Source organism: Rhinolophus ferrumequinum, chromosome 6, assembly GCF_004115265.2.
Source record: "Rhinolophus ferrumequinum isolate MPI-CBG mRhiFer1 chromosome 6, mRhiFer1_v1.p, whole genome shotgun sequence".
NCBI lineage: Eukaryota > Metazoa > Chordata > Mammalia > Chiroptera > Rhinolophidae > Rhinolophus > Rhinolophus ferrumequinum.
The window spans coordinates 53,253,446-53,281,315 of NC_046289.1; the positions used below are offsets into that span (position 1 = coordinate 53,253,446).

Genomic DNA, 27,870 nt, shown 5'->3' on the forward strand with positions numbered 1-27,870 from the left:
GTATCTGCACCCTTAGCCGGTCCCCTGAGCTCCAATGTCCTTTATGTGATCCAAGTTCTAGTCTAGAGGTCAGCTGATTTCAGCCTGTGGGCCGAATTCAGCACACCGCCTGCTTTTATAAATAAAGTTTTATTGGAACACAGCCACACCCACTTGTTTACATATTGTCTATGGTTGCTTTCCTACCACAGTGGCAAACTTGAGTAGTTGTGACAGAGAACATGTGGCCTCCAACACCTATAATATTTATCTGGCCTGCCACAGAATAAGTTTACTGAGCCTTGCTCTAGCCTAAGCTGTGCCTTCTATTGAGTTTTATGCATGATTCAGCATGTATTTTTAAATAGTGGGGTAGGCAATAGTGGGGTAACAATAGATTTACCTGCATCTCTCTGTATGAGAGGGAGTAAAGATTAGCTGTTGGAACTCATAACGAAGTCCCATAGATAAAGACTACAACAGCAAGGTGAAGGGATATTCTGTTATGAATTCTGTCATACTTGGGACATAAGGGGCTTGGGAATCTGAAATTTTAGAACGTTCTACCTGTAATTCTGATATGTAGCAAGTAAGTAGTCAGGATTTGGAAGTCAAATTGATCTAAAAACCCATGGCCAAGTAAGATGGTCTTTTTATTCTTCATGAAACACTATAAAGAATCCAATTTGTTTCTCTTGATTTGCATATTATTTCTAAGTCTCTAGTTTTAGGGAATTGCAATAAAGAATTCAAAATCTCTTAGAATGATTTTTCTCAACCATTCTCCTTGCACTAAGCCTTATATAATAAAAACTCCATGTTTCCATATTGATTGATATTTTCAAAGTGCTTTCACATCTCTCAATCCTGAGGTGGAGTGTAAGATCCAGTTTGCTTTATCATAACTCACTGTTTGCTTATCACCCTTACCAAAACCCTGTCAATCTAGCCTAAGGGCCACTCCCAGCCTACTTATTCCTGCATATTCATTCAACAAAATTTTTTTGAGCACTTGCCAGTCAGCACATTGCCAGACTAGATACAGTAGTGAACTGGATAAAATTCCTGCCTGTACAGACCTTATATTCTAGTTGGGGAGAGCTTTCTCCCGGACGTGCCTCTTACAAGAAAAATTTCCCCAGTCTGCCCTAGTCTGAATCTTGCAATCAGGATTTTTTCCTCCAAACTTATTAGGAAAAGGGTAACATTTGTCCCCTGGCCATGCCATATCCTGTCTTGTAAAGCCGATTCCACTGCTGTGGTGCTTGTCTGCTCTGTAGCTGTTAAGACTATATATTTCCTTCATGTTGACATCTGTTCTCTGACACTGTATGTGAAGTTGACTGAGTTCTTTGGGTCTGGTCTCCAGAAGGATGAGACTCCTGTTTGTGGTTAGTTCTAAATCCTGATATGATTAATGAGTGTTTTTCAGTGATTCTGACATCAAAATAAACCCAGTGGCTCACCTGATTGAAGACTGGAGTCTGCACCTACAGTCTCTTTAATAGGATAACTGGAAAACCTAACAACAGGGAGAACGGTTTCCCTGTTAAAAGCAAGCCGGAGAATGTTAGAGTTAAAAGATACCTCAAAGATGTAGCTCCGTTGCCTTTTTAAGATCAGAAATCTGAGACTCAGAAAGATTACCTAAGTTGCCTCAGGTCACACAGCCCAAATGATGGATGTGGAACCTGTGACCAAATCCAATGTACCCAGCACACTGGGGGGCCTCCAAAAATTTAACGTCTAAATCAGGGCCAGCCCTCTCACCGCTTGTACCCACTCGCCCTTTTTGTATTAATTCCGCATCGCTCTTTCTTAAAGAGTCAAGTTGTTAAAACTTGAAGTTGGGTCATTCCACAAACAGGTGTCCAGACCACGGACACGGAGTCTGGGAATGTGGGTGTCCACATGCCCACCGAGAACTCTCCAGCTCCCGCTTACAAAGTTTCCTCGGATCGCACGTTTGTCTTCCAGATCCCTGGCTGCGAGGCCAAGATGCCTGCTGTGGCCTCCGACGAAGTTCCGAGATGCCATTGCCTCGCAGAAGCCGAGTCAGGCAGGGCGCGTCGGCCGCGGAGCCAGGCGTCCTCGGGCCTCGCGGGTGGCGGGGAGCGCGGGGCTGGGCGGGGCGGCCCCTCGGCGCGCGCTGCCCGCCTCGGTAGCGAGGGCCGCGGGCCCGCGAGCCCCGGCGCGGAGCGAGAGGCGCGCGCGGGCCGTGGGGGCTGGGCCGAGGCGGAGCGCGAGGCGGCGGCGGCGGCGGCGGGAGGCGCGGCGGGACCAGGCAGCGGCCCCCGCCCCCCGAAGTCCGTCCCCGCGCGGGGCTGGGAAGCTCAGGGCGGGGAAGCCGCGGGGCCGCGCCACGTCCCTCGCCCGCCCCAGAGCGGGTTTTGCAGGCAGCTCCACGCTGGGGGCTTTTGTGTCTGCGACTCGGGAGCGGCGAGAGCGCAGACCTCCTCCTCAGAGGGCGCTGTGAGTGCGCCGCCAGGGCCCGACCGCCCGCTCCTGCCTCCCCTGTCAGCCGCTCCTCAGGCGGCGGCGGCGAAGAAGAAGGAGTGGGAGGAGGCGGCGGCGGCGCACTCATCCTCGGCACATGCCGGCCCCGGGCGGGGGGCCGCCCCCAGGCCGCGCTCCCCGCTGCCGCGGCTGAGCCCGGCCAGCCCCCGCACGCCGCCCGGCCGCCCCGAGGCCTCGTCCTCCTCCCAAACTTTGCAAAGTCGGCCCGCGTCCCCGTCGCCCTCGGCCGCGCCTCGGCTCGGAGGCTCGCCTCGCAGCCGCAGCGGCCCCGCGAGGAGGAGGAGGAGCCGCTGCCGCCGCATCAAAGAGACCGAATTCCCGCGGCCTGGGGGGGAGTCATGCTTTGCGGTCTGTAATGTCAGCAGAACAGGAGAAGGATCCCATTTCGCTAAAGAGAGTTCGAGGTAACCGAGAAGGGCGCCGGATTGAGGGGGTCGGGGGAGTGGGGTGCGCGGGGACCGCGTGCCGGGCTGGTGGGAGGCCACCGGGCTCTGTCCGGGCCTAACTCCGCGCAGCCCGCGTCCCGCCCGCGCCTCGGGGCCGACGCTGCGGTCGGAGGCGCGCGGCCCCGGCGCCCTCTGGCCCCCTAGACACCCGCGGAGCCCTCGCCTCCCCGACTTTGTGCTAGGAGGCAGTTGAAGCCGCACTCAGCATCCCTTCATCCCCCTCTCCTCCCACCTATCTCATTCGCAAGACAGCACAATAGGCACCTCAAAGGGTGAGAAAGAAACACCCCCTGGCAGAGACCACGAACGATGCCCACCTCCCAAAAAAGTAAGTTTAGACTGCTCGAGACTTGAGGTTCTTGAAGAAGGTGTACGGGCCTTTGCGTCTCCCCAGCCCCCTTTCCCACCCTCCGAAAGGCAACAAATATACAGCTTATTTTCCTTAGGCTTAAGAGGAGAAACTGTAAATTCAAAAGGCATTTTCTCTATTGGCTTATGAATAAGAATCAAATCACCCCAAATCAGTTTTGTATATGATTGGTTTGCTTCTTCCTTGCACACTAGTTAGGAATATTTCCTGCTGCCTTTAGTATCTAAGAAAAATCAGAGGGAACAATGTACCAGACAAAAGATAATGCATGTAAGTTGACAGACCCCAAGTGCCGTCTGGAAATTTGGGGGGTAGATCTTCCAGCTCTAATTTCCAGCTCTTAATAGGGTTAAGGATGAAAATCTCAAAATTGATGTAATATTGTTTGTTCATTAAGCAAGTATTTATTGAACATCTACTGTGTGCTAAGCACAGTTCTTGGCACTGGGATACAACGGTAAACAAAGCAAAATTACAATCCACCCAGAAGGAGTTCACAGTCTTGTGGGGTAAACAAATGATAAAGAAAAGGTATCAAATATCAATGGTAAGTGCTATGTAGAAAAACAAAGCAGGAGGGAAAGCGATTAGGAAATATGTATGGGGGGTAGGTGGCAATTTTAAATATGTAAGAGAGCTCACTTGGAATATGATGTTTGAGCAAAGACCCAAAGGAAATGATAGAGCAGAGCCACATTGATATGTGTGGAAAGAGCAGTCTTGGCAAAAGGAACAGCAAGTGCAAAGGCCCTAGTTCTGAAATTTGCCTAGTATATTCAAGCAACAGCAAAGAAGCTGCTGTAACTGGTGCCTGATGAGCATAGGGAGAGTAATATGAGCTGAGCTGAAGGATAGGGTGATTGTGTATTGGGGGCCTGTGTGCTGTTTGAAAAACTTAGGCTTTTACTCAGATAGGGACTGGACATTTTGAGCAGAAGAGTGACTGATTTGACTTACGTTTTTAACAGGGTTCTCTGGCTACTGTGCGGAAAATAGAGTGTAGAGAACAAGGGTAGAAGCAGGGAGGCTATTACAATAATCCTTTCATTCAAACAAGATAAAGTGCTTTTTAAATCAGTAAGTAGTAAGGTAAATTTCCAATTGACTTAAGCTGATGTGAAGATCAAGGACCACAGTCATTCATCTATGTTTTTGTTCCGTGTGACCAGAGACTAAACATATGGAACTAGCTTGTGACACAGTAACAATGTGGTACCCAAAAACATCCACTCAAATATTTAAATGGAGATTGATTTTCTTAACCATTTAAGCAAACACATAATTTAAAGCAGAATATTGTTTATAAAGGTTTAATATCAGCACAATCTTTCAATAGGTGAAGGTTTTCTATTTCAACTTTCTTTTCTGTTTGTGGTTATGAGTTGCCAAAGCCTTTAAGAAAAGATCTTTCTGAGAAGCAGTTATTCCTCTGATATTTTTTCCATATTTTACCTATTATTATAAGTTACTTTGGGGTTGAAGGAAAAGGAAGAGAACTATCATGTTTATATCTTTGAACTCAATTATCAATCTTAATCAAATGCAATTGTAAATAAAATAGATGTGTATTTTATTGTAGGTTAAGAGCACAGATCTAGCTTCATTTTGTTCCAACTGCTGCTTTTAAGTTTGATGCCTTAACTGTTGGGAGTTGGTGCAGATGTCTGCTCAAGAGTATTGTGAGTTAAATACCCGATAATCTGTCTTTTAAGAATGAAAAGAATAAAAGATAAAGCACTTTTTAAAAATAAAATGTCAATAGGAGGGGTTTTTATAATAAGTCATTTTGTAATAATTAAACAACATTAATTTTTAAAAACATTTTTCGATTATTTTATAATCCATTAAAGGTACCAGAGTATCTACATGAGGTCTTCTGAAGCACAATTCTGCTGAACTTCAGTGCCCTGGAACTTTTTGTTATAATCTATCATCTGATTATATTCAGGGTATGGTGTTTACAGAGCATAAACTTTTCAGCAGCGCTTCTCAAACTGTTTCCCATTCACTGATGTATACAGACAGACTTTTTAATGGTTATGTGTTTATTTCATGTGCATTATAAAAATGTAAGTCAACAAACTTCCTGCTTAGGATAAGGCTAAGATATACAAGTATATATTCAATTTAAAGAGATTATTAAGAAAATAGTATTATAGGTGTAACTCAGAGATGGCAAAATCATGATGTGAATAACTAAGGACTTTAGTATACTCTGTAGACCAAAAGCATCATAATCCTCTGGGATGCTTATTAAAAAGGCACATTCCTGGACCCACAGAATAAGGATCTAGTTGATTTTTCGCCATCTTTGACAAGATCCCCAGGTGTTGCTCATGAACAATAAAGTTTGAGAACTGCCGCTGGTAGAACTACTAAATTGGAAAGGTGAGTGGACCAGAAGAAGCTGATTGGTGGTCTTCCAAACTTGTTCTGATACTTTAATATTAGATTTGGAATTGCTATTTAATGGCAAAGTATCTTACTCGCATTTTCTACCAGTTCTTACCACTCCCAGACTCTCAGCCCTTGATTGTAAGACAGGTCCATGAGGATAGGTACAGTATGTTTAGCATCTTTCTATATCTCCTCTAATTACCTTGCCCCCAGTAAATACCAAGTGAATGAATGAATGACTACATGAAATAACTCATTCACATTTTATGCTGCTTTCCGATTGCCCATACTACTTTTACTTGCCCTTTTCTCTTAGAGTGTTGTCTGTCATACTTATTTTAACCAACACTCCCATTCACCAGTGTTCCTAGAACTCTTAGGTTGATCTGATGACAATATTCATTTGACTATTCAACAAATATTTGTTGAGCATAGTGCCAGACAGTGGGAATATATTGATTAAGAAGATATAACACTTGTCTTTAAAAAAGTTTCAGTGTAGTCCAGGATACTGACAAACAAGCACACATTTACAAACAGCATGGTAAGTGCTGTGACCATCTACAGGAAATAAAGGTACATGTAACCTGTCTTTACAGGAATCATGGAAGGCCTGCTGGAGAAGAGTTCTAAAAAGCAGTGAGTGTTCTTTTGTGTAAAATGATGTTGAAGGAAGAACAAGGAGGATGAGGGAGAAAAAGGTCTAGGAAGTAAGTGGTGATTTTGAAGAGGCACTTTTGAGAGAAAACCACATTTCAAAGTTGTGAAGTTAGTGGTACAGATACAATTTAAAAGAAGCTTAGTGGTAGAAAGACATAGCCAATTGCTTTAAAGATAGAGTCAAGAGAAAGTATGTATGGGTGTCTTTTTATTTATTTTTGTCCTTTGAAAAGACTTAAGGTATTTGTAGAGGAGAGGGAGAGGGGAGAAACTGAAAAGTCAACAGAAAGAATAATTCCTTAATAAAGCATTCAATGCCTGTCTTTTAATATCTACCATGTGCTGGGCACTCACTGTTCTGGAAGCTGGGGATGAGATAGATAAAGCTCCTGTTGTTAATCAGGTCTCTGCAGATAAGAAAAAGGGAATTTCATCAAGGATGCAAATGAAGAGTTAGTCTTCAGAGAGAGAGAGAGAAAGAGAGGAGGAAGAAACAGAAATCTAGAGATGAAGAAGGAAGTTGAGACATTCATTTCAGATTAAATTCTTTTAACCAGAGTTAGAAATGGCACTGGAGAAGTAAGGATGCATTAGAATGAGATAATAACACAGAAATGTCATAAAAGTGCTAAAAGTAGACTTTACTAAAAAACATAGACCATCCTTCACTTTTTTCTCTGTATCTCTTAGTCTGTTTCTGTTTTGTTTGCTTTTTGATTCTGTTCTTTAGATTGCACATATAATTTGTCTTTCTCAGTCTGATTATTTCACTTAGCATGATATTCTCTAAGTCCATCCATGTTGCAAATGGTAAGATTTCATTCTTATTTATAGCAGAGTAATGCTCCATTGTATAAATGTTCCAGCTTTGGAACGATGTTAGAGGGGTAATAGACTCGGGGGCGGGGGGATTATCACTTTGTGAGGGGTGTAAATGTCTTTATTATGTTGTTTTCTAAACCTGAAAGTGCTATAAAAAAAATAAAAGTTAAAATATACTCGGATACAGACCATCCTGATGACATAGGTGTGTGGAGAATTTGGATTAAGATTGAAGAGGAAAAGATTGAAAGGACAATAACTTGACTTGGAAAAAAGTCCTGGAAGTACACACTGTTCCCCAATAAAGTCCTGTACCCCGTCCCCAATTTAAAAAAAAAAAAAAGATTGAAGAGGAAGCATAATTTATGTGGTCACAGAATCAGTGAAAGTAAAGAGCTTTTTGGTTTTCGTTGTTTTTTTAAATGGTACACGTAAGGGTTGGCAGATTATCAGGAAAGTGAGTTTGGTTTTTGACTCAGTGAATATTCCCCTGGGATGTTGCAGTGTACACAGTGGGTATAATGGTTTGGAACTGCAGCAGGTAGTCTGAGCCAAAAATAAAGATCTGGAAGATATCAGTAAACAGGTGACTACTAATTGATGTCTTGGGAATAGATGAGCTCATCCAAGAGAAAGTGAAAAGTGAGAAGAGAAAAGCACTTAAAAAAGCAACTTTGGTGACACTAATATTTTGGAGACAAAAGGAAAAAGAGAACCCTGAGAAGGAGAATGTGAAGGAGTAGCCAGAAAGTTAGAGGAGAAAAATCATAAAAGAATGGTTTCACAGATATATAAAAGGAGTAGATTTATGAATTTTGTTTTTAACATGTTGAATGAAAGGTATCTATCTGTGAGATGTCCATCATGTTCTTCTCCCATAATCCTTATAGTGGTGTGAACATCATTTATCTGGTGACCGAAACCCATCCCCCACTCCTCAACACTGTCCCAATGCTCTAGAGTATCTGTCTCCTTAATATGTTTTGAATTTATCATTTCCTCGACCTTTCCACCACCATCTCCTTAGTTCACATTTTACTTATCTCTTTTTTACAATAGCTCTCTCACTGGTTTCCTGGCCTCCCTCTTAATCCCTTTTGTCCCTCTTAATCCCTTTCCCACATTGCTGCTGCTGGTGACAAATAACTACCATCTACTGAGTACTTACCAAACAGTTTGCTAAGTGGTTTAAATGGATCATCTTGTTTAATACTCTCAATAACCCAGTGAGTTAGGTGTTATTATCATTCTATGTTTACAGTTGAAGAATTGATGCTCAGAGTGGTTAAGTAATATGTGGTAAAGTAACACATTAAAATTTATCCAGCTACTAAGTGGCAAAGTTAGAACTTAAATTCTGGGGCCCAAAGTCTTAGTCACTATGTTCCATTGCCATAGTGCCCCACAAACACAATTCATGACAGTCATGTTGATCTTTTTTGTAAAATTCTTCAGTGGTTCCCCATTGCCTTTAAGATAAAAATCCAACCTTCTCACATTGGCCCTTTTTTAAATTTGGCTCCGGCCTATCACTCATGTTCCATGAAATGTTCTCACTTGTCTCTTGTGTTCCAGTTCTGAAATATTCTCATTTCCTCTCTAGACATGGTCATGGTCTTGCTTGCCTTTAAACCTTTTTGTGCACGTTCTGTTAACTTCTGCTAGGAATGCCCTCTTTCTTTCCCACCTTTGGTAAAATACTGAATCCTTAAAGAATCAGCTCATTTGAAACCTCCTGGGATGTCTTCCCTCAGGATTAGATGGGAGTTCCCTCTACATCTTCTCCTCATCTTTATCATAATATTTATCATGTTAAATTTAAGAGTTTCAAAAAAAAAAAGGAAAAAAAATTGTTTTTTCTAGATTATGGGATGCTTACAGGCAGGAATTACAGTAATACCTTGGTTTTCGAATGTCTCCGTTGACGAACATTTCGGTTTACAAACGCCGTAAGTTCTATGAATCTATGGTATCCTTAGATAGTAAAATTCATGCTAAATTGCTGTTTTTAGGGGTTGATTTTAAAGGTCTGGAGCGGATTAATCCATTTTACATTACTTTCTATGGGGAAATCGTGCCTCGGTTTTCGAACGTTTCAGAACTCAAATGGTCTTCCGGAACAGATTACGTTCGAAAACCGAGGTACCATTGTATGACTTTTATTTCTGTGCTTACAGAAGCTAAACAAGTGTTTCTGAAATCTAATTTGATGAATGTTAACAAAGAGATTTCAGTAACTTCAGGTAATGTAGTCCTCCTAGTTTGCTTTTTCCAGAGCTGTGGAAGAGTTACCTTTTAGGAAGATCATACAGTTCTCTCTTTTAACACTTATTCCAGGCAACCAAGAGTCTCAGTCATCTTTACTTTCAAGGTTAGCTGTAAGCTATGGTCAGGTCTCCTTCCCTGTTCCCAGTCTCTAGAGTCATGCTAATAGCAATATTGAGAAAGGTACAGTAGTACCTCAGTTTTCGAATGTCTCTGTTGACGAACATTTCGGTTTACGAATGCTGTAAACCCGGAAGTAAATGCTTCGGTTTTCAAACACGCATCAAAAGTTGAACATGTCACGCAGTTTCCACTGAGTGCAAGATCCTGAGGCCTAGCTGTCGGCTGTTGAGTCCTGAGCACCCGTGCAACAAAGAGGTGATATTTGGGCTTATTTGGTGACTGTGTGCAATCAATCTGCTCATCTCATCTCAGGAGCACTCTTGCAACCAATTTGTTTTTGTGACTGTGTGGAACCCAGTGCATAAATCTGTGTTCAGCTAATCTCAGGAGCTCTCTTGCAACCAATTTGTTTTGTGACTGTGTGCAGTCGATCTGTGTTCATGTCATCTCAGGAGCCCTCTGCCAATCACCCCTTGCTGAGAGAAATGGATAAAAGCTGCAAAGCCAAGAGAGTCATTAACAGAACAACAATAGAGGTGAAGAAGGAAATTATTTCCATATATGAAAGTGGTGTCCTTGTATGTGATCTGGCAGCGCAGTTTGGTATTGCCAAATCCACAATTTATACCATCTTAAAAAATAAAGAAGCCATTAAAGGAGCCAATGTTGCAAGAGGTGTTAAAACACAAGACAAAGAACACAGACAATTGAAGAAGTGGAAAAATTGCTTTTCATGTGGGTAAATGAAAAACAGTTGGCTGGTAACAGCATTTCTGAGAGCATAATTTGTGAAAAAGCTTTACATTTGCATACTGAGCTCATCAAAAACACCCCTGGAACAAGTGCTGAGAGTGATATTTTCAAGGCAAGTAGAGGGTGATTTGAAAAGTTTGAGAGAAGTGGCATACACAATGTGGTGAGACATGGTGAAGCTGCCAGTGCCAACAAAGAAGAAGCTGACCAATTTGTTTTGGAATTTAAAGATTATGTAGAGGCAGAGGGTTTCCTTCCCCAACTAGTTTTCAACTGTGATGAGGCAGGCTTCTTTTGGAAGAAAATGCCAAAGAGGACCTACATAGGAGGAGAAATCCAGGACACAAGCCCAGAAAAGACAGGCTAACCTTTTTATTTTATGGGAATGCAAGTGGGGATTTTAAGTTGAAGCCTTTGCTAGTCTACCATTCTGAGAACCCCAGGGTATGTAAGAAAAACAATGTCATAAAAAGCAAATTGCATGTGATGTGGAGGGCAAACAACAAAGCTTGGGTAACCAGGCAGTTTTTTATTGAGTGGGTTCATGAAGTGTTCGGGCTAAGTGTAAAAAAATACCTCCAAGACAAAAATCTTCCAGTGAAGTGCCTGCTTGTTATGGATAATGCTCCAGCTCACCCCCTAGGCTTGGAGGATGAGTTGATGGAAGAGTTCAGTTTTATCAACATAAAGTTTTTGCCCCCAACACGACTCCTCTCATCCAGCCCATGGACCAGCAGGTCAAAGCTAATATTAAGAAGCTTTACACCAAAGCACTCACTGTTCCAGAGGTGCTTTGATGTGATCTCGGACATAGAACTAACCCTCAGAGAGTGCTAGAAGAATCATTTCAATATCCTACATTGCTTACATCTAATAGACAAAGCATGGAGGGATGTGTCTCAGAGAACAATGAAGTCAGCGTGGAAGAAATTGTGGCCAGATGCTGTCCCTGAACGTGTATTTGAGGATGTTGAAGAGGATGCTCCTATCGTTGAGGATATTGTGTCTCTGGGAACGTCCATGGGCCTGGAAGTGAGCAGTGATGATGTGGAGGAGTCAGTGGAGGACCACAGGACTGAACTCACTACAGAAGAACTTCAGACCCTTCTGACGGAGCAGCAACATGCGGCAACTGAGGAATTGTCTTTGGAGGAGGAGGGAAGAGAAAGTGTTTCTACTGCACTGATCAAAGACGTGCAAAATGGGTTGAAGTGCAAATTTTTGTTGAAAAATATCACCCTGATAAAGCTGCTGTAAGTCATGCCTCTAACATTTTCAATGATAATTTTCTCTCACTTCAGACAAATTTTAAAACATCGGAAAAAGCGTGTCAATTGAAATATTTTTAGTGAGGAAAAGATCCAGTGAGTCTAACCCAGGTGTCAGTGGTGTAAAAAAATCAAGGGAAAGAATGGCAGGAGAGGAATCACCTACAGTGATTCTGGAAGAGGGCTACAGAACACCTGAATAACACTCACCTATTGTGATTCTGGAAGAGGACCACAGAACGCCTGAAGAACAGACATCTATTGTGATTATTGAAGGGGACCCCCCCATCCAAACCATGACTATCGTCATTGCAGGTAAGAAAAAATTGCATTTTCATTTTTATCATCTACAGTACTGTTTTACACTGTGTTTATTTATTATTGCTTTTACAGTATATTGTGTTTATTGCTTTCATTGTGTATCATTTTATGAATCTATGGTATCAGTAGATAAAAAAATTCATGCTAAATTGCTGTTTTAGGGGTTGATTTTAAAGGCCTGGAACGGATTAACCCATTTTGCATTACTTTCTATGGGAAACCGTGCCTCGGTTTTCGAACGTTTCAGAACTCGAACGGTCTTCCGGAAAGGATTACGTTAGAAAACCGAGGTACTACTGTATAGCATTTTGACTCTGGAGCAGGACTGCCAGGGTTCTTATCCCAGCTATGCTATTTACTAGTTGTGCTGTCTTTGACCAGGTACTGTTTCCTGTGCATCAGTTTCCTCAGCTACAAAATGAAAATAATACTTATCTTATGGAGCTGTTTGAAGGATTAAATGGGTTAATACGTATGTATAAAGCACTGAAAACAGCATCTGGTACATTGTCAGTTATTTGTAAGTGTTTACTTTTAAAATCAGAAATTGAAAGTCTAAAATATACACTCCAAAATATAAGTAATGTGATCAACATTCACTTTTAGATATATTGAATCAATTCATCAATAAGTAAATGACCTACAGCACATTCTTTCTTATTTTGACTGGGAGTGGGTATGGAGTGAAAAGCAATGAAGGTTCTCTCCCTCTAGGGAGAAAACAATGAACAAAACAAATATTGTAAAAGCAGAAACTTCTTAGATTTCACAGTTTTGCTGAGAAAGATAAATACAAACTGTTTATTATATGATTTTTTGTGAATGTTTCCAGCTTTGTTCTCCATAATTTCTGATGTTTTTTGTTTAAAAAGTTGGCTGACTTTGTTAATAAAATAAGTTTATTATTAGAGATATTATTGTATGGAGTTAGCTTCATCCATAGATACCATCCACTCACTTTCCTAAGCTTTACCTTTCATAAGCTCAAACCTTAAACCTCATGCACCTCAGTGATACAAAGATCACTAATTTAGGGAGACAGCTGGCACAGGAATCGCATATATTTGAATCCTTAAATACCTGATGTTGAGTGCTTTCTGAATTTAATATTTATTACATGCTCAGATTGATCTAGGTGCTGGGTATCACATAGTAGACACTTTTCTTCCCTGCATTCTAAAAGAAAATAATGGCACTTTCATTTAAATCATGTAAGGCCATTTTGCCAAATGCTTGATGGAATTCATATACTACTAAACGTATTCACATATTCATATTTTCATTCCATGGTAGAGACCAGCATTATAGAAGTATGTGTTTCAGGTGAAGACAGTGCTCTTAGTTAGCTAAGATGTTCACATCCATAGTAAATGATAGAATAAACTCACAGTATATCCCAGACTTTTCTGCTGTTGTGAAAAACTGATTTGAGTGTCCATTGAGTGTTGACACTGCTGGATATTAGATATTTTAATCGGATGTTAAATTCTATACAAACCTAAGTGAAGTGGACTTAAATGGTATAGTTTTGTCTAAAGGAAAGCAAACTGAAAACTAGTATTTGAGCGCCCACTGTGTGCCAGGCAACGTGTTAGACAGTGTCTTAGTCCATCCAGGCTGTTATGATAGAATACTATAAACTGGATGGCTTATAAACAACAAATTTTATTTCTCACAATTCTGGAGGCTAGGAAGTCCAAGTACAAGGTACCAGCAGATTCAGTGTCTGATGAGGACCCTCTTCATGGTTCATAGACAGATAGACAGCAGTCTTCTTGCTGTGTCCTAACATGGACAAGGGATGAGGGAGCTCTCCCATGTTTGTTTTGTAAGGACACTAATCCCACTCATGAGGGCTCTGCCTTTATGACCTAATCACTTCCCAAAGGCCCCACATCTTAATACCATCACCTTAAGGGTTACGATTTCAATATATGATTTTGGGGGAGACACAAACCTGGTTTGTGTCATTTAATCAGCATAGGATACATACTTAAACCAATGCATACATGTATTAGAATATCTCCTTATTTGGAATAATGATGAAGCAAGTTTGTTTAAAGGAAAATATTAATTATGAAATAGTTTAAAATAATGCAATCACAGTACTTATGAGAATAGTATCAAAAACCAAACCATTATTATAAATAAAGTAGGTTAAAAACTGAAAATTAAAATATATAAAAGGCACGCTGCTATCTAGTATACAGAATAATGTCCTCACTCCCTTGTAAGGACTTGGGGCCAAAATACAGTGAGTCTTTAACAGAAGGAATAAAGAGGTTATAATTAGACCTGAGAAAATAATAAAAGGCCTAAAGTAAATAATCCACACCTTACAAAAATAAAAAATATTTACAAATAGAAAAAAATAATTTTATACTTATAAATGGATTTCATATAAAGAAGTCTTTTAATTTGTGGAATCTTTAGATGGGGAAAAAATGCTTCCTTTAATAGGTTGGACTCTTCTATAAGACTGTGAGGAGAGAGAACAACTTCAGCTTCCAGTTCTGGATAAAGGTTAAAGGGTGAAAAGAGAAATATAATTTTGCTTAATTGAGATTGATTGACATAATGCAGGGTGATAGTATATAGATAGATAAAATTCCTTTGCTTTCTTAAGATGAGAGGGGCTTGTTGTTGCACTCTTGACATCACCCATTCCCACTTCTGTTTCCCTTGTGCATTCAGAGGGCACTGAGCAGGTAGAAGTGAAGAGATGACATGAAGAAATTCAAGTATTAACAAATAAAAGGATCAGAGTGACCAGTGTTACAATAAGCTTTGGCAATCCCCCTTTTCTTGGTTCTGTGCCCCACAACTGTCCATTTCTGGCTGAGTAGTCATTATTTACCTTGCAAAGTTAGCAGCAGGTATAAAGAGCAAGTAGAAGCTTTGGTACCAGAAGTTATTAAGGTAATCTAAACTAGCTCTATAACCACTACTTTCCGCTCCCCTGGATTCTGACCTTTCACTTCATTTTTAAAGAGTGAGAGTCATAGAAATTCTTGGTAGTCTGCCTGCTGCTGAGCGGATCCTCAGGATAGCAAAAATAATGAATCCGTAGGAAATGATCACAATCAAGAAGGTGGCCATGGCAGTGACTCCAGAGGAGGTTAAGAGCAGCAACTCATTCATGGAGGTATCAGAACATGACGGCCTTTGGAGTGAGGAAATATCATAAAAGTAGTAGCTGACAGGAAGGGAGGGAGGGAGGGAGAAAGGGAGGGAGGGAGGGAAATTCTTGGTAATGTATATTCGAATTAGCACTGATGAACATGAATCTGATCTGACATTACTGATTACTTCTTGGAGAAGAACCACCACTGTTACAGATAGCTGCAGGAAGGACTAGGTAAGGCCAGGAATCAGAGCCATTGGAACTGTTATACAGCCGGTCCTTGACTTAATGATGGTTTGACTTTTGACAATTTACGACGGTGTCAAAGTGATGCGCATGTAGTAGAGACCATTCTTTGAATTTTGAATTTTGATCTTTTCCTGGGCTGTCGATAGGTGGTAAGATTCTCATGATGCTGGGTAGCAGCAGTGAGCCACAGCTGCCAGGCAGCCACGTGGTCATGAGGGTAAACAACCGACACTCTACAGTGTACCCTGTTGCCCGTGTTTTTGGATGTTGTGTTCTGAGCATGGTTAAGGTAGGCTAGGCTAAGCTATGAAGTTTGGTACGTTAGGAGTAGTTTATAAATGCATTTTTGACCTATGATACTTTCAACTTTTAATGAATTTATCAGAATGTAACCCCATCACAGGTCAAGGAGCATCTGTATAGTTAACTCTTTAAATGAACAATAAGTGGGGGAACAGAGATCAGTGGGAACTTGAAGATTGTTTTATGGAGGGAAATGTTAGACTCAGTAAAAAATGAACACCACAAAACTCAATTGTTTAAAAAAGAATTTTAGGTGGTTTTGCTCACAGATTACTTGAAAATGAGTATCTAAATGATTCAAAATATCAGTTTTGCCTTAGAATAAATACAAGCAATTATTAAATTTTTGGGAAGTGAACAGAGAGGGTAGATACTAACCAATAAGAGTACATTTTGTCCATCTTAAATCACATTGCATTTTAACTGTAAAATTACAGTTACTCAGTAGTCTTAATGCTGAGAATGGTAATTTATATATTCTACATTTGAGATTAGAAACTAGCTTATTAATAATTTTTTTATATTTAAGAATTACCTTTTTATATTTATACTTTTGTTAAAATGAAATATCCATGACATGTTAGGACAGACAGGACTTTGATACTTTTGTTTATTTATATAATCACTTTATTATTTGACCTCTAAGACCATTGCTAATTCTTTTTCCATACCAGACTCATCACAATTTCTAGGTAATCAGATTCAAGAACAACATATTTCTCTGTTGAGAATGTCAGTATATTTTGTTACGAAAAACTGCATACAAATTGTTAATATGAAATCATCAGTTCATTTGCTTAGGCCTATTGTATAGTTATAATTTGGTAATAGTTTTAGTTATTCCTAAACCATCAGGTTTTGAATAAATGACCTTGAGGGGCAGAGTGAATCTCACTATTAGTTCTTTACTTGCCATCTGCTCAAATCGGATTACCACATCAAATTATAATTAAAAGATAAGAATTCCTATAGTTTGAACCAGAAGTTTCCATTTTTGCCTTTTATGGGCCACTGAGGAAGACAGTATATGCATAAGATTTTAGGGAGGCAAACTAGTATCTTAGAAGTAGATACACCTAGCTTTATTTAAGCAGGCAAAGGGAAAATAGATAATTGGATTTCATCAAAATTAAAACCTTATTGTGATAAAAGACACCATCAAATTGAAAAGACAACCCACAGAATGGAACAAAATACTTGCAAATCATTATCTCATGAGTGTAGTATGCAGAATACATAAAGAATCCTTACAACTTAACAAAAAAAAAGACCAACAACCTAACTAAAAAAATAGGCAAAGAACTTGAATAGACATTTCTTCAGTGAAGATATATAAATGGTCAATAAGTACATGAAAAGATATTTAATATCATTAGCAATTATGGAAATGCAAATTAAAATCACAATGAGATACCACTTCATTCTCACTGGGATGGCTATCTTAAAAAAACAATTACAAACAGTATTAAGGAGAATGTGAAGAAATTGGCACCTTCTTCAGGTAGGAACCTAAAATGGAGCAGCCACTGTGGGAAACACTTGGGCAGTTCCTCCAAAAGTTAAACATACACTTACCATATAACCCAGCAATTCCACTCCTCAGTATATAGCCAAGAGAATTGAAAACATACATTCATATTAAAACTTGTACATAAATTTTCATTGTAGCGTTATAATAGCCAAAAAGTAGAAACACCCCAAATGTTCACCAACTGACAAATGGCTTAACATAATGTGCTATATCCATACAATGAAATATTATTCAGCCATAAAAAGGAATGAAATACTAATGCTATAATATGGATAGACCTTGAAGATGTGATATTAAGTGAAAGAAGTCAGACACAAAAGTCACATATTGTAAGATTCCATTTATATGAAATGTCCAGAGTAGGCAAATCCATATAAGATGGAAAGTAGATGAGTAATTTACCAGGGACTGGGGGACGGGGGAATGACTGCTAATAGGTACAGGGTTTCTCTTTGGGGTGATGATAATGTTCTGGAATTAAATAGTGGTGATGGTTACACACTCTTGTGAATATGCTCAAAAATCACTGGATAGTACATGTAAAAGCAAAAGAAAACAAACATCTAATACTGCTAGTATTAGATTCCAGTGCTACTTTCAACTGATGGTATGACCCTTTTCCATTCCTGTTTTTTAAATGGGGATGACTTCTTAACTCAGGTTTGTTATGGAGCTTCAGGAAAGAACAGAGATATATTTAGATATAGACTTCTAAGTTAAGATGGTAGAACAAAGCTACTTTGCAGAATCTCTTTGAATTCTAAGTGAAATGAACAAAACAGTTTAAAAAAAACAGCAAAAATGTTCAGCGACTTCAACAAATGAAGGAAATGACACAGCCCAATACCATAAATGTGGAACAGGGTGAATGCACTGTCTTAGTCTTCTATGACAGCCCCTGCCCCTTGGAAATTTCGAGAATTCTCACTAATAACCCCAAGTCTGGATAAAAACAAATTAAATGAGTATTCTTATCTTCTCACTTTGGGTAAGAAAAAAATGAGTGAAATAGAGAAAGGTTAAAAAAAAGACTGTTTCTGACAGAAAAGAAGTCTCCAGGGATACATACTGTATCAGGGGACACAAGGGAATCCACTGTGAATGGATTACTGCAGCCCCAACTAGATAAATGTGCATTTAATAAAACCTCAGAATTAGGAGCCTGGATGTTAATCTTACTAATATGGGCAAGCATCCAAAAGAGAGTATTAGCATATCCAGTCATATAAAAATGAATAAGTTGGCTTTATTTCAGGAATGGCACACTGTGTTAAACATTAAAATACTTTAAAGGAATAAAAAAATCATATCTCAATAGATGAAGCATACTACCTAAACCAAGCAAGCAATCTTAGATGTGAGTAAAAGGGAGTCAAAAGTCACCCATGTTAAATCAGAGCAAATGAAAGGTCTGGGCAGGGGGCCAGCCCGGCCCGGTGGCTCAGGCCCATTGGATCGCGGTACTCCTAAAGCAGAAGGCTGCCGGTTCGATTCCCACATGGGCCAGTGAGCTGCGCCCTCTACAGCTAAGATTGTGAACAACAGCTCTCCCTGGAGCTGGGCTGCTGGGGAGAGCTGCTGGGAGCGCAAGGCTCATAATACCAGCATGGGCCAGGGAGCTGTGTCCTACACAACTGGACTGAGAAACAACGGCTTGAACCACAGTGGGGTGGGGGGGAGGCGGAAGAAAAGGAGGGAGGGGAAAAAGGTCTGGGCAAAGTTGCAAGATAAAATCAAAGCATGCTAACTATGCCGACATACTATACCACACTAATGAAGTAACAAAAACAAAGAAGATTAAAAAAAAGAGCATGCAGAAGTTGAAGAACCAATAACCTAAAGACAGAAGGAAATATTTCACATGACTTCAAGTGGTTATAATAAGACAAGAGCTCAAAGAAAAAATTGTGATACAAAAAAATGCGATGAAAGGTAAATTCAGACCTAATGAAACAAACTATAGAACAAAAAAAATAAATTAGAAATAAGGAACAGATTAGCGATGGTTAACAATTAAGTTACATAATGGAAAGCTTCAGATAATCAGATTAAATGCAAATAAAAATATGGAGAGTAAAGTCGGAAGAGATAACTAATAGATATGGAGCTAAAAATCTCTAACATAATGATAAGTGCCCCTGAAATAGAGCAGAAAAGTGTTCAAAGATATGATAAAAGCAAACTTACCTGAAATGAAGAATTGAATCTAGATACAGAAAATACCCTACTAAAGAGGGGAAAAAGGGTAAGATATGATATTATAATATCCTCAACTTTCAAACCAGAAAGTCAATCAATGCTATCTAAAATTGAAAAAAAAAAAAACCCATAATTTCTTCAACTTAGTGTTTTTCTTAATGTCTTTTCTTAACCTTAGAGGATCCTATCCCCCCAAAATTCTCTTGTTGAAGAAACATTTAGCATATTCTTAAGTTTAATTCTTTTTCTTTTATTAAATTTTAATAAAGTTATAATTTAATGCTTTTATTTTTAAAATAGTACCTCGTGTTTATAAAGGTATTACTTTTGCTCTGTATAGACAGAAGGAAATGTCGGTAGGTAGGTAGATAGGTAGTAAGCTAGATGTCTGGAATGATGTGAGCTTCGTAGAAGTGGGATTTGATATTTGTGTCAGTCAGGGTGTGGTCAGGAGATAGAAACCATATCAGTTATTTTTACAGAAAGAGTTTAATATAAAAATTGTTTACAAATATTACACTGAAGTGGTAAAATAGGATACTAAAGTTTTCACAAAGGTATCAACTGTGGCAAGCAGCTACCCACGGTAGTGGCTTGTCCCTAAGGCTGTGGGACAAAGGAAAGTGGTTGGAATTATTAAAATATATATACTCACAAGAGGGGCCCTATGGAGTTTAAACGCAGATCTCTGAGAAGAGGCTGCTGCTTAGGCTCCTGTTAATGCCTCCGGGCGGGTGTGGAGAATGGGGCCTGCAGGTGCTGGTGTCTCTGAGGAGGCTTTGTCTCTCAATAGGGCTTTTAAAAAGGTTTTATTCATACTGATCTTGTGCATTTCTTAAATTTATTGCTATCTATTTTATATAAGGTTAGTTTTGTTCCTGTAAATGAAAACTTTTCCTCTATTTTATCTTTAACTGGTTGTAGTTTGTATATAAGAAAGCTTTTGATGTTTAAATATTAATTTAACATCCAGAATCCTTACTAAATTTTGTTACTGTTTGCCATAGGTTTTCACCTCCACAGTATTTCAACTTCTCTAAATGGCTCTTACAGAAATCTGCTTTGCATTTTGTTATGTGGGAAACTATCTCCAACACAGTTTCTCTTTATTGACAAGTACCATTTCTTTTCCTGAACTACCATTATAAAGTTATCATTGCTGGTCTCCCTGTTCCTGCCCTTATCCCATAGCAAGTTTATTCTCAACACTGCTAATTAATCTTTTAAAAACAAATCATGTCACATTCTTGCTTAAAACTCTTAAATAATCATCCATTGTTCTTTAAGTAAAATCCAATTCTTTACCATAAACTATAAGGCTCTATGTCTTCCTCTATTTTGGCTGCCATAACAAATACCATAGACTCGGTGGCTTAACAGAAAATTTTCTTACAGTCTGGAGGCTGGGAAGTGCAAGATTAAGGTGCCACCCAATTCAGTTCCGGGTTCTAGGTGAGAGCTCTTCCTGGCTTGCAGATACCCACTTTCTTGCCATGTCCTCCATGGCCTTTCCTCAGTGTGTGCAACTGGGGAGAGAGATTATTCTCTTTTTCTTATTATTAAGGCTACTAATCCCATCATAAGAGCCCCACCCTCATGCCCTAATGTAATAACCCTAATTACCTCCTTAAGGCCCCATCTCCAGATACCACCATATTGGAGGGTAGGGCTTCAACATATAGATTTGTGGCTTGCGGGGATATAGACGTTCAGTTCATAACAATATAAAATAATCTGGTCCTTGCCTATCTCTTCAACCTCTTCTTAGAGGCACTCTCCATAGTCTCTTAACACACTGGCCTCTTTTCTCAAACACATCAAGCTCCTTTCAACTTAAGAATCTTTACACATGCTGTTCTCTTTGCCTAGAGGCTTTTCCTTCTGCTCGTCACGTGAGAAATTTGTTATCCTTTAGGTCTCAGTTTATATATCCCTCTCCCAAAATCCATATATGTGAGCAAGTCTTCTCTATTCTCTGACAACTTATTGAATTGATTTAATTATAATCTATTACAATTGTGTATTTATATGTTCCTACAAATGTGTCTGTAATTTGTGCACATAATTGTATTCTTCTATCTACTTTTGTATAGTTCACAATTCTCCATAATAAAAAGTTTTCTTAATGGAAAAAAATTCCATTGATAAACTTTTTTTACCTCTTAGACTCACAGGGGAGGTTTTGTTTTTGCTTGATCATACACTATTGAGAAAATAATACATTGTTGTATTTTCACAATACCTTTAAGAATTAAAAGGCACATACCTTATGCCATAATTCCATTTCTAGAAATGACTTGTATATGTAAGTAGAGATATTTATACGTGGATTTACATTGCAGAAGAGCAAAGGTTTGCAAACAACCTAAATATCCATAATGGGTGTGAGGGGCTAACAAAATTTAATGAATTAATGGTATAATCATACTGTGAAGTACTACTCAGTTATTAGAAAAATGGGACAGTTTTATATGTAATGACATGGAATGATTTCCAAGTAAGAAAGCAAGGTACAGACTATTATGTATAGTATGCATACCATCATTTGTGTCCATATATAACCAAAAAGATATTGTACTGGAATTTATCTGGATTATTTGTGGAAAAATAGATCAGAAACTAGCAACAGTGGTTGCCTCACAGACAGGGATCCAAATGATTAAAGGTTTAAAGGCAGGATGGAGACTATCTTTTTCACTAAAAGAATAACAAAAAATTACTATAGGAGTAGAGATGAACTACTGTTTGGGGCTGGAATTATGGGAAAGAATTTTTGAACAAAGATAATAAAAGCTTAGTATTGTTTTTATCTAACAAAAATAAAAATATATTAATAGGTAATTATAATATTGCTATGAGAGATATAAAATGGTTTCACTTATAAGTGGAAATATTATCTGGATTTTATTTATTTATTTTCAGGTGGTGATAGTGGACTGGATGGGTTAGGAGGACCAGGTGTACAACTAGGAAGCCCAGACAAGAAAAAACGCAAAACAAATACACAGGTAAATTGACATTTTCTTTAATAGCAGTTTTTCTTTGCTGATATAATCAGGCTGATGATGTAAATTTAAACTTGGTCATGGAATTTGTTTCCTATCCTCCTTTAGAACCTAATAGTGAATTCTGCAGTAATCGTATTATTATTATTTTTTACTCTGCAGCTAGTGGCAATTGCTGGACTGTAGGCCTGAAGTGTATATTGCAAGTGGGAAGTATGGGCAGATGAATTACAATGCGTATTCTTTAATTTAAAAGACATAGATGCTTATAGTTCTATTCAAAGACTTAAAAATATATATGGACAAAAGTTTAACCTGAAGTAATAATGTTCAACTATTATAGTAACTCAGTAGTACGTGCATATCATGAAGCAATCTTGATGGAGTTATCTTTTGTCTATAACCTGTGGTTATAATAAACAGTTATAAATACAGGCTTTATGGTTCCATTCTCTATAAATTTGAAGCACTCTTTTAATGATGAAGACTGCAAATAAGTATACTGTATGTACAGATTACTTTTTTCCATTTTGGCCACCATCTGTTAACCTTGCAGTGTGACTGAAACTGGCAGTTTATTTTTCCAGTCTGAGGCCTAGAGCGTAGTGTTTTGGGAATAAGTTAATAGCTACTCCTAGAAGTTGAGCTAGGAAAAAAAATTTAGATCCTGTTTATTATTATATAATTTTTTGGTTATTTGGGGGTATGAAAGGTATTTTTAGTTAGAATTTTAAGTGAAAGATTCTAGTCATAGGCAAGCATATTAAATGAAAATTATGGCAATGCATCTTCTTTTGAAGGTTAAATACTTCTGGAGTTTGAAGTAACAATGAATTTGAGCTCAGAAAAGTGTTATCTTATTTCCTTTTCTAAATGAAAGAAACCTACACATATTTATCATTAAATATAATTATGTATTAACATTTGGAATTGAAGAGTCAAGTGAAGAGTTACATTTTCAGAACATTGCAAGAGAAATTTGACTAAAACTAGGTTCATAAGTGTTAAGATTTTATAACAGGACAATCTTAATGACTTCTTTGATCAAAAGCACGTATTTTACTTTACATTCTCATTTCAGGGGCCTTCTTTTCCTCCATTGTCTGAGTATGCGCCACCACCGAATCCCAACTCTGACCACCTAGTGGCTGCTAATCCATTTGATGACAACTATAATACTATTTCCTACAAACCACTACCTTCGTCAAACCCATATCTTGGCCCTGGTTATCCTGGCTTTGGAGGCTATAGCACATTCAGAATGCCACCTCATGTTCCCCCGAGGATGTCTTCCCCGTACTGTGGTCCTTACTCACTCAGGAATCAGCCACACCCATTTCCTCAGAATCCTCTGGGCATGGGTTTTAATCGACCTCATGCTTTTAACTTTGGGCCACATGATAATTCAAGTTTTGGAAATCCATCTTATAATAATGCACTAAGTCAGAATGTCAATATGCCTAATCAACATTTTAGACAAAATCCTGCTGAAAACTTCAATCAGATTCCTCCTCAGAATGCTGGCCAGGTATCTAATCCTGACTTGGCACCTAACTTTGTCCCTGGAAATAATTCAAATTTTACTTCTTCATTAGAATCTAATCATTCTTTTATTCCTCCTCCAAATGCTTTTGGCCAAGCAAAAGCACCACCCCCAAAACAAGAGTTTAATCAAGGAGCAACCAAAAACACTAATCAAAATTCCTCTGCTCATCCACCTCACTTAAACATGGATGACACAGTGAATCAGAGTAATATTGAATTAAAAAATGTTAATCGAAACAATGTAGTCAATCAAGAGAACAGCCGTTCGAGTAGCACTGAAGGTACAAACAACAGCCATGCAAATGGGACACAGAATAAGCCACGACAACCTAGAGGGGCAGCAGATACGTGCACCACCGAAAAAAGCAATAAATCCTCTCTCCACCCAAGCCGTCACGGCCATTCTTCTTCTGACCCAGTGTATCCTTGTGGAATCTGTACAAATGAAGTGAATGATGATCAGGATGCCATCTTATGTGAAGCCTCTTGTCAGAAATGGTTTCATCGAATCTGCACTGGAATGACTGAAACAGCTTATGGCCTGCTCACTGCAGAAGCATCTGCAGTATGGGGCTGTGACACCTGTATGGCTGACAAAGACGTCCAGTTAATGCGCACTAGAGAGACTTTTGGTCCACCTGCGGTGGGCAGTGATGCTTAGTCACAGCCATTAACTAAAGTGGATTTCCCCCTCTCCCCCATGTATTATAGAGGGTCAGTGACACAGGATTTTAATGTTTTACATTATTTTTTTAAATGCACATGCAAAAAGATGATTTACCTTTTAGTTTTTATTATATTCCACCTCATTGCTAGTGCAAATTTTGTATTGTCTTTGTTTGCTATCTTAAATGAGAATAATGTATATGGTGGTGCTTTAGAAAGTACTATACAAATAAATGTTAGTTGTTGTCAATCATAAGCATAAAAGCCTCTTGAAGCTTCACAATAATATATAGCAAATGTAGGCAAATTTTGACTCATGAAAGTTAGAACCATTGAAAAATGTATATTTCAGTGCTGAACTTTGGCGATATCACATTAAACATTTAGTTCAAGTATTTTTTCAAGGATTCATTTAACATGAAAAAATATGTGTAGCTATAACATGGAAGAAAGTATACATTTTATGGATGTTTTTAAAAATAATAGATTCCTCCCTAACTAGGGTCCTTGAAATTAGTGACTTTTGTGTTTCAAGTCAGTCTCTCCAGGATATTTGTTTGTACAGATATGACAAAGATGTCAGCATTTCGTAGATACCCAGTAAGTATTTGTTGATTAACCTGTGGATTGTACCACATGAAATTGCTAATTTTAGATCAGTTGAAAATTCACTGCAGTTAGTAGAGTTGATATAAAGTATATTTCTACTTGTGCTATTTAGAATTATAACAGTATTGTGCTTTTAACTCTTTACTTCTCTTTGATTATTGAGTTGTTTTGTTATTTTCCAGAGAAACAAACAATATAGTATCCTCAGAAGAATTGTGAATACTTTTTAAAACATGATTTCAAACTGAGACAAATTGCAAATGAGATAGATAGAAGCAAATTTGGCCTCACAGGTCACTGAACTACTCATTGGTAGTTTGAAAAGTCATGCTCTGGGGATCTGAATTCAAAAATGAGTTTCCAGAGAGATCAAAATCAATTTTAAGCAAAAATCGATTAAGAACCAAGGTGAAAGCTAACTTACGAACAACAATTCAACGCCTTGCAGCAGACAAGAGTTTCTGCTTTGTTTGGGGGAAAGTGTAAAAATGGACCTGAGAGTATCCTTTTGAGAGATGATAAAGAACCGAGACAGTTTGAGGTGTACTCAGTAAGATTCAAAACAGCAGAAACCCATTTTTGGAATGGATCATAACCTGTGACAAAAACAACAACAACAAAAAACTGTATGATAGTTGATAGCAATTTATAAAATGGTTGGATGTTGGTGAAGATCCCAAACTTGCACCGTCATTATCATTGCGACCAAAAAGGTCTGAAGACCATATGGTGATCTGTGAAAGGTATAATTAATTACTACTATTTAAACCCTGGTGAAATGACAGCAGCAGCATATTACGAAGAAATTAAAATTATGCATGAAAAATCTGATTAAAAAACAACATCGTTTGGTTAATCAACAGGAACCCACTCTTTTACATAACAGCACTTGACCTCACGTATCACAAGCTACTAAAGCAAAGTTAATTAAATTGGGCAATTAAATTTTGTCATGTCCACAGTCACCAGGCCTTTATCCAATGAACTATATTTTTCGTCATTTGGAGCTTTTTCTAAGAAATAACATTCTTTGAGAAGGAATAATTGGAGGATTTAAACAATTTATACAGCCTAACAAATGATAAATTTCATAACAATGAAATTTTTAATATCCTATTAGAAGAAAATTATTAATACTCATGATACATCTTTTGAATTAATCTTATTTTTTTAAATACAGTGCTTTAATTTGACCTACAAAAACAGCAATTTCATGTGGTACAAAGTAATACAAGTTTTTCTCCAGTTACCTCTGACTAGTTAGAGGTCAGTACAAAATATTTTCAGTAGTTGCAAAATATATACCTTTATACAGTTGTAGGAAATAAAATGATGTAAATTCTAATACTCTTTTGAAGCAGGTTAAAATGCAGTATTTTTGGCTGGCTGACATTTGTTGTGTTCAGTAGCATACTTGAAGATCCCAATTTGCTTACACTGTAGCTTTTGTTAGATACATAATTTTCTAAATATTTAAGGATGTAGTTGTGTTGTTCTTGAAATCCTAGTGAGTGCTGATTTTTAAGAAATGATGCATTTCATGCTATGTGCCTAGTCCTAGCATCAGATCATGATTTTTTTTTTTTTTAATGACTGAATGCAGTTAAATAGGTATTGAGTAGAAACTTGCAAGGGCCACAGGAGTTAACACTTCATATGGCAGTACTTCCGCTGTGCTCATTGCTAAAACTGATTATGCAGTTTTTTTAAGCCCTCTGTTGCTTACAGTTTCAATTGTTGTTTTGTGAAAATGAAATAACCTCTCCCACTCTAGTCAAAAGATACTTGATTTATAATGCAATTTTTTCATTTTCCATTTCCAAGTAATTAATTGTTTTTAAAAACTTACAAACAAGTGAATTTTTCACAGGTATTTAGGTCTGTAGAGCACCTTATTTAAATAAGAATCTGTAAGTATTCAAAAGAAAACCTTGTGGTTGATTTTGGCAATGAACTATAGTCATAGCTGATGAATGTTTTCTTGTATTTGAATTAATTTTTTTACGAGTTCTACATTTGTCTCTACATAACACTAAGTCAAAAGTCATCTAAACCCTTTTTTGTAGGGAAAGTGATGAATTATAAAAATGATCAGATACTAATTTGACCCAAACAAATGGATGTGACTTTCTTAGGACAAGTGATGAGCTGCCCTAAACATTTAAAAATATTTAGTGATGGAAAGAAATGCACACAGGTAGAATAATCTTCCAGTAGCATTGCACCTTTTTTGGGGGTGTAATTCTTTTCCTTCACTGAAAGGCCTCATCTCACATGCACGCACACGCACACACACACGCACACACGCACACAGTTGAGCAGGAATTCTTGGAGTTTCTCCTACATTCTCATTTTGCCAAAGTTCAGACAAACTATGAGCAGTTAGGCTCTCTCACGATGCTAGGTTACTGATGGAAAGTTTTAAAGCATTAGTTCCTTTCTCAGAACGTGCTTTGTTAATTTCACTAGAGAATTCCTGGTGCACTTGCTTCTAGATGCTACTGGACTAATACTGAAACAGCTTAGCTTGTAAAAGAAAAATTGTTCTTCAGATAGAGTGCTTAGAATTTAGATTTGTGATCAGTGTTTTTCTTTTGTGTGAAATACTTTAGAATACTGTTAGGATTCTTGTTATCCAAATTAGATGATTATGTACATAAAACTGAAGATTTTCTAGTACTAGTACTTACTCTTCATAGATTAACACAATATAAAGAA

At 38.2% G+C, this 27,870-nt stretch overlaps 1 protein-coding gene across 2 annotated transcripts; it reads left to right on the forward strand.

Moving 5' to 3' along the window:
• The first annotated feature begins 2,623 nt into the window (after positions 1–2,623).
• Positions 2,624–27,272, forward strand: PYGO1 (pygopus family PHD finger 1). Of its 2 annotated transcripts, none has more exons than XM_033109540.1 (3): positions 2,624–2,900; positions 22,250–22,335; positions 23,414–27,272. In XM_033109540.1, the coding sequence occupies exons 1-3, from the start codon at positions 2,852–2,854 to the stop codon at positions 24,536–24,538; spliced, it is 1,260 nt and encodes a 419-aa protein (XP_032965431.1). In that variant the 5' UTR covers positions 2,624–2,851; the 3' UTR covers positions 24,539–27,272. The 2 variants fall into 2 exon arrangements, with proteins under 2 accessions (XP_032965431.1, XP_032965433.1); XM_033109542.1 differs by lacking the exon at positions 2,624–2,900 and adding an exon at positions 3,186–3,270.
• The last annotated feature ends 598 nt before the right edge of the window (positions 27,273–27,870 follow it).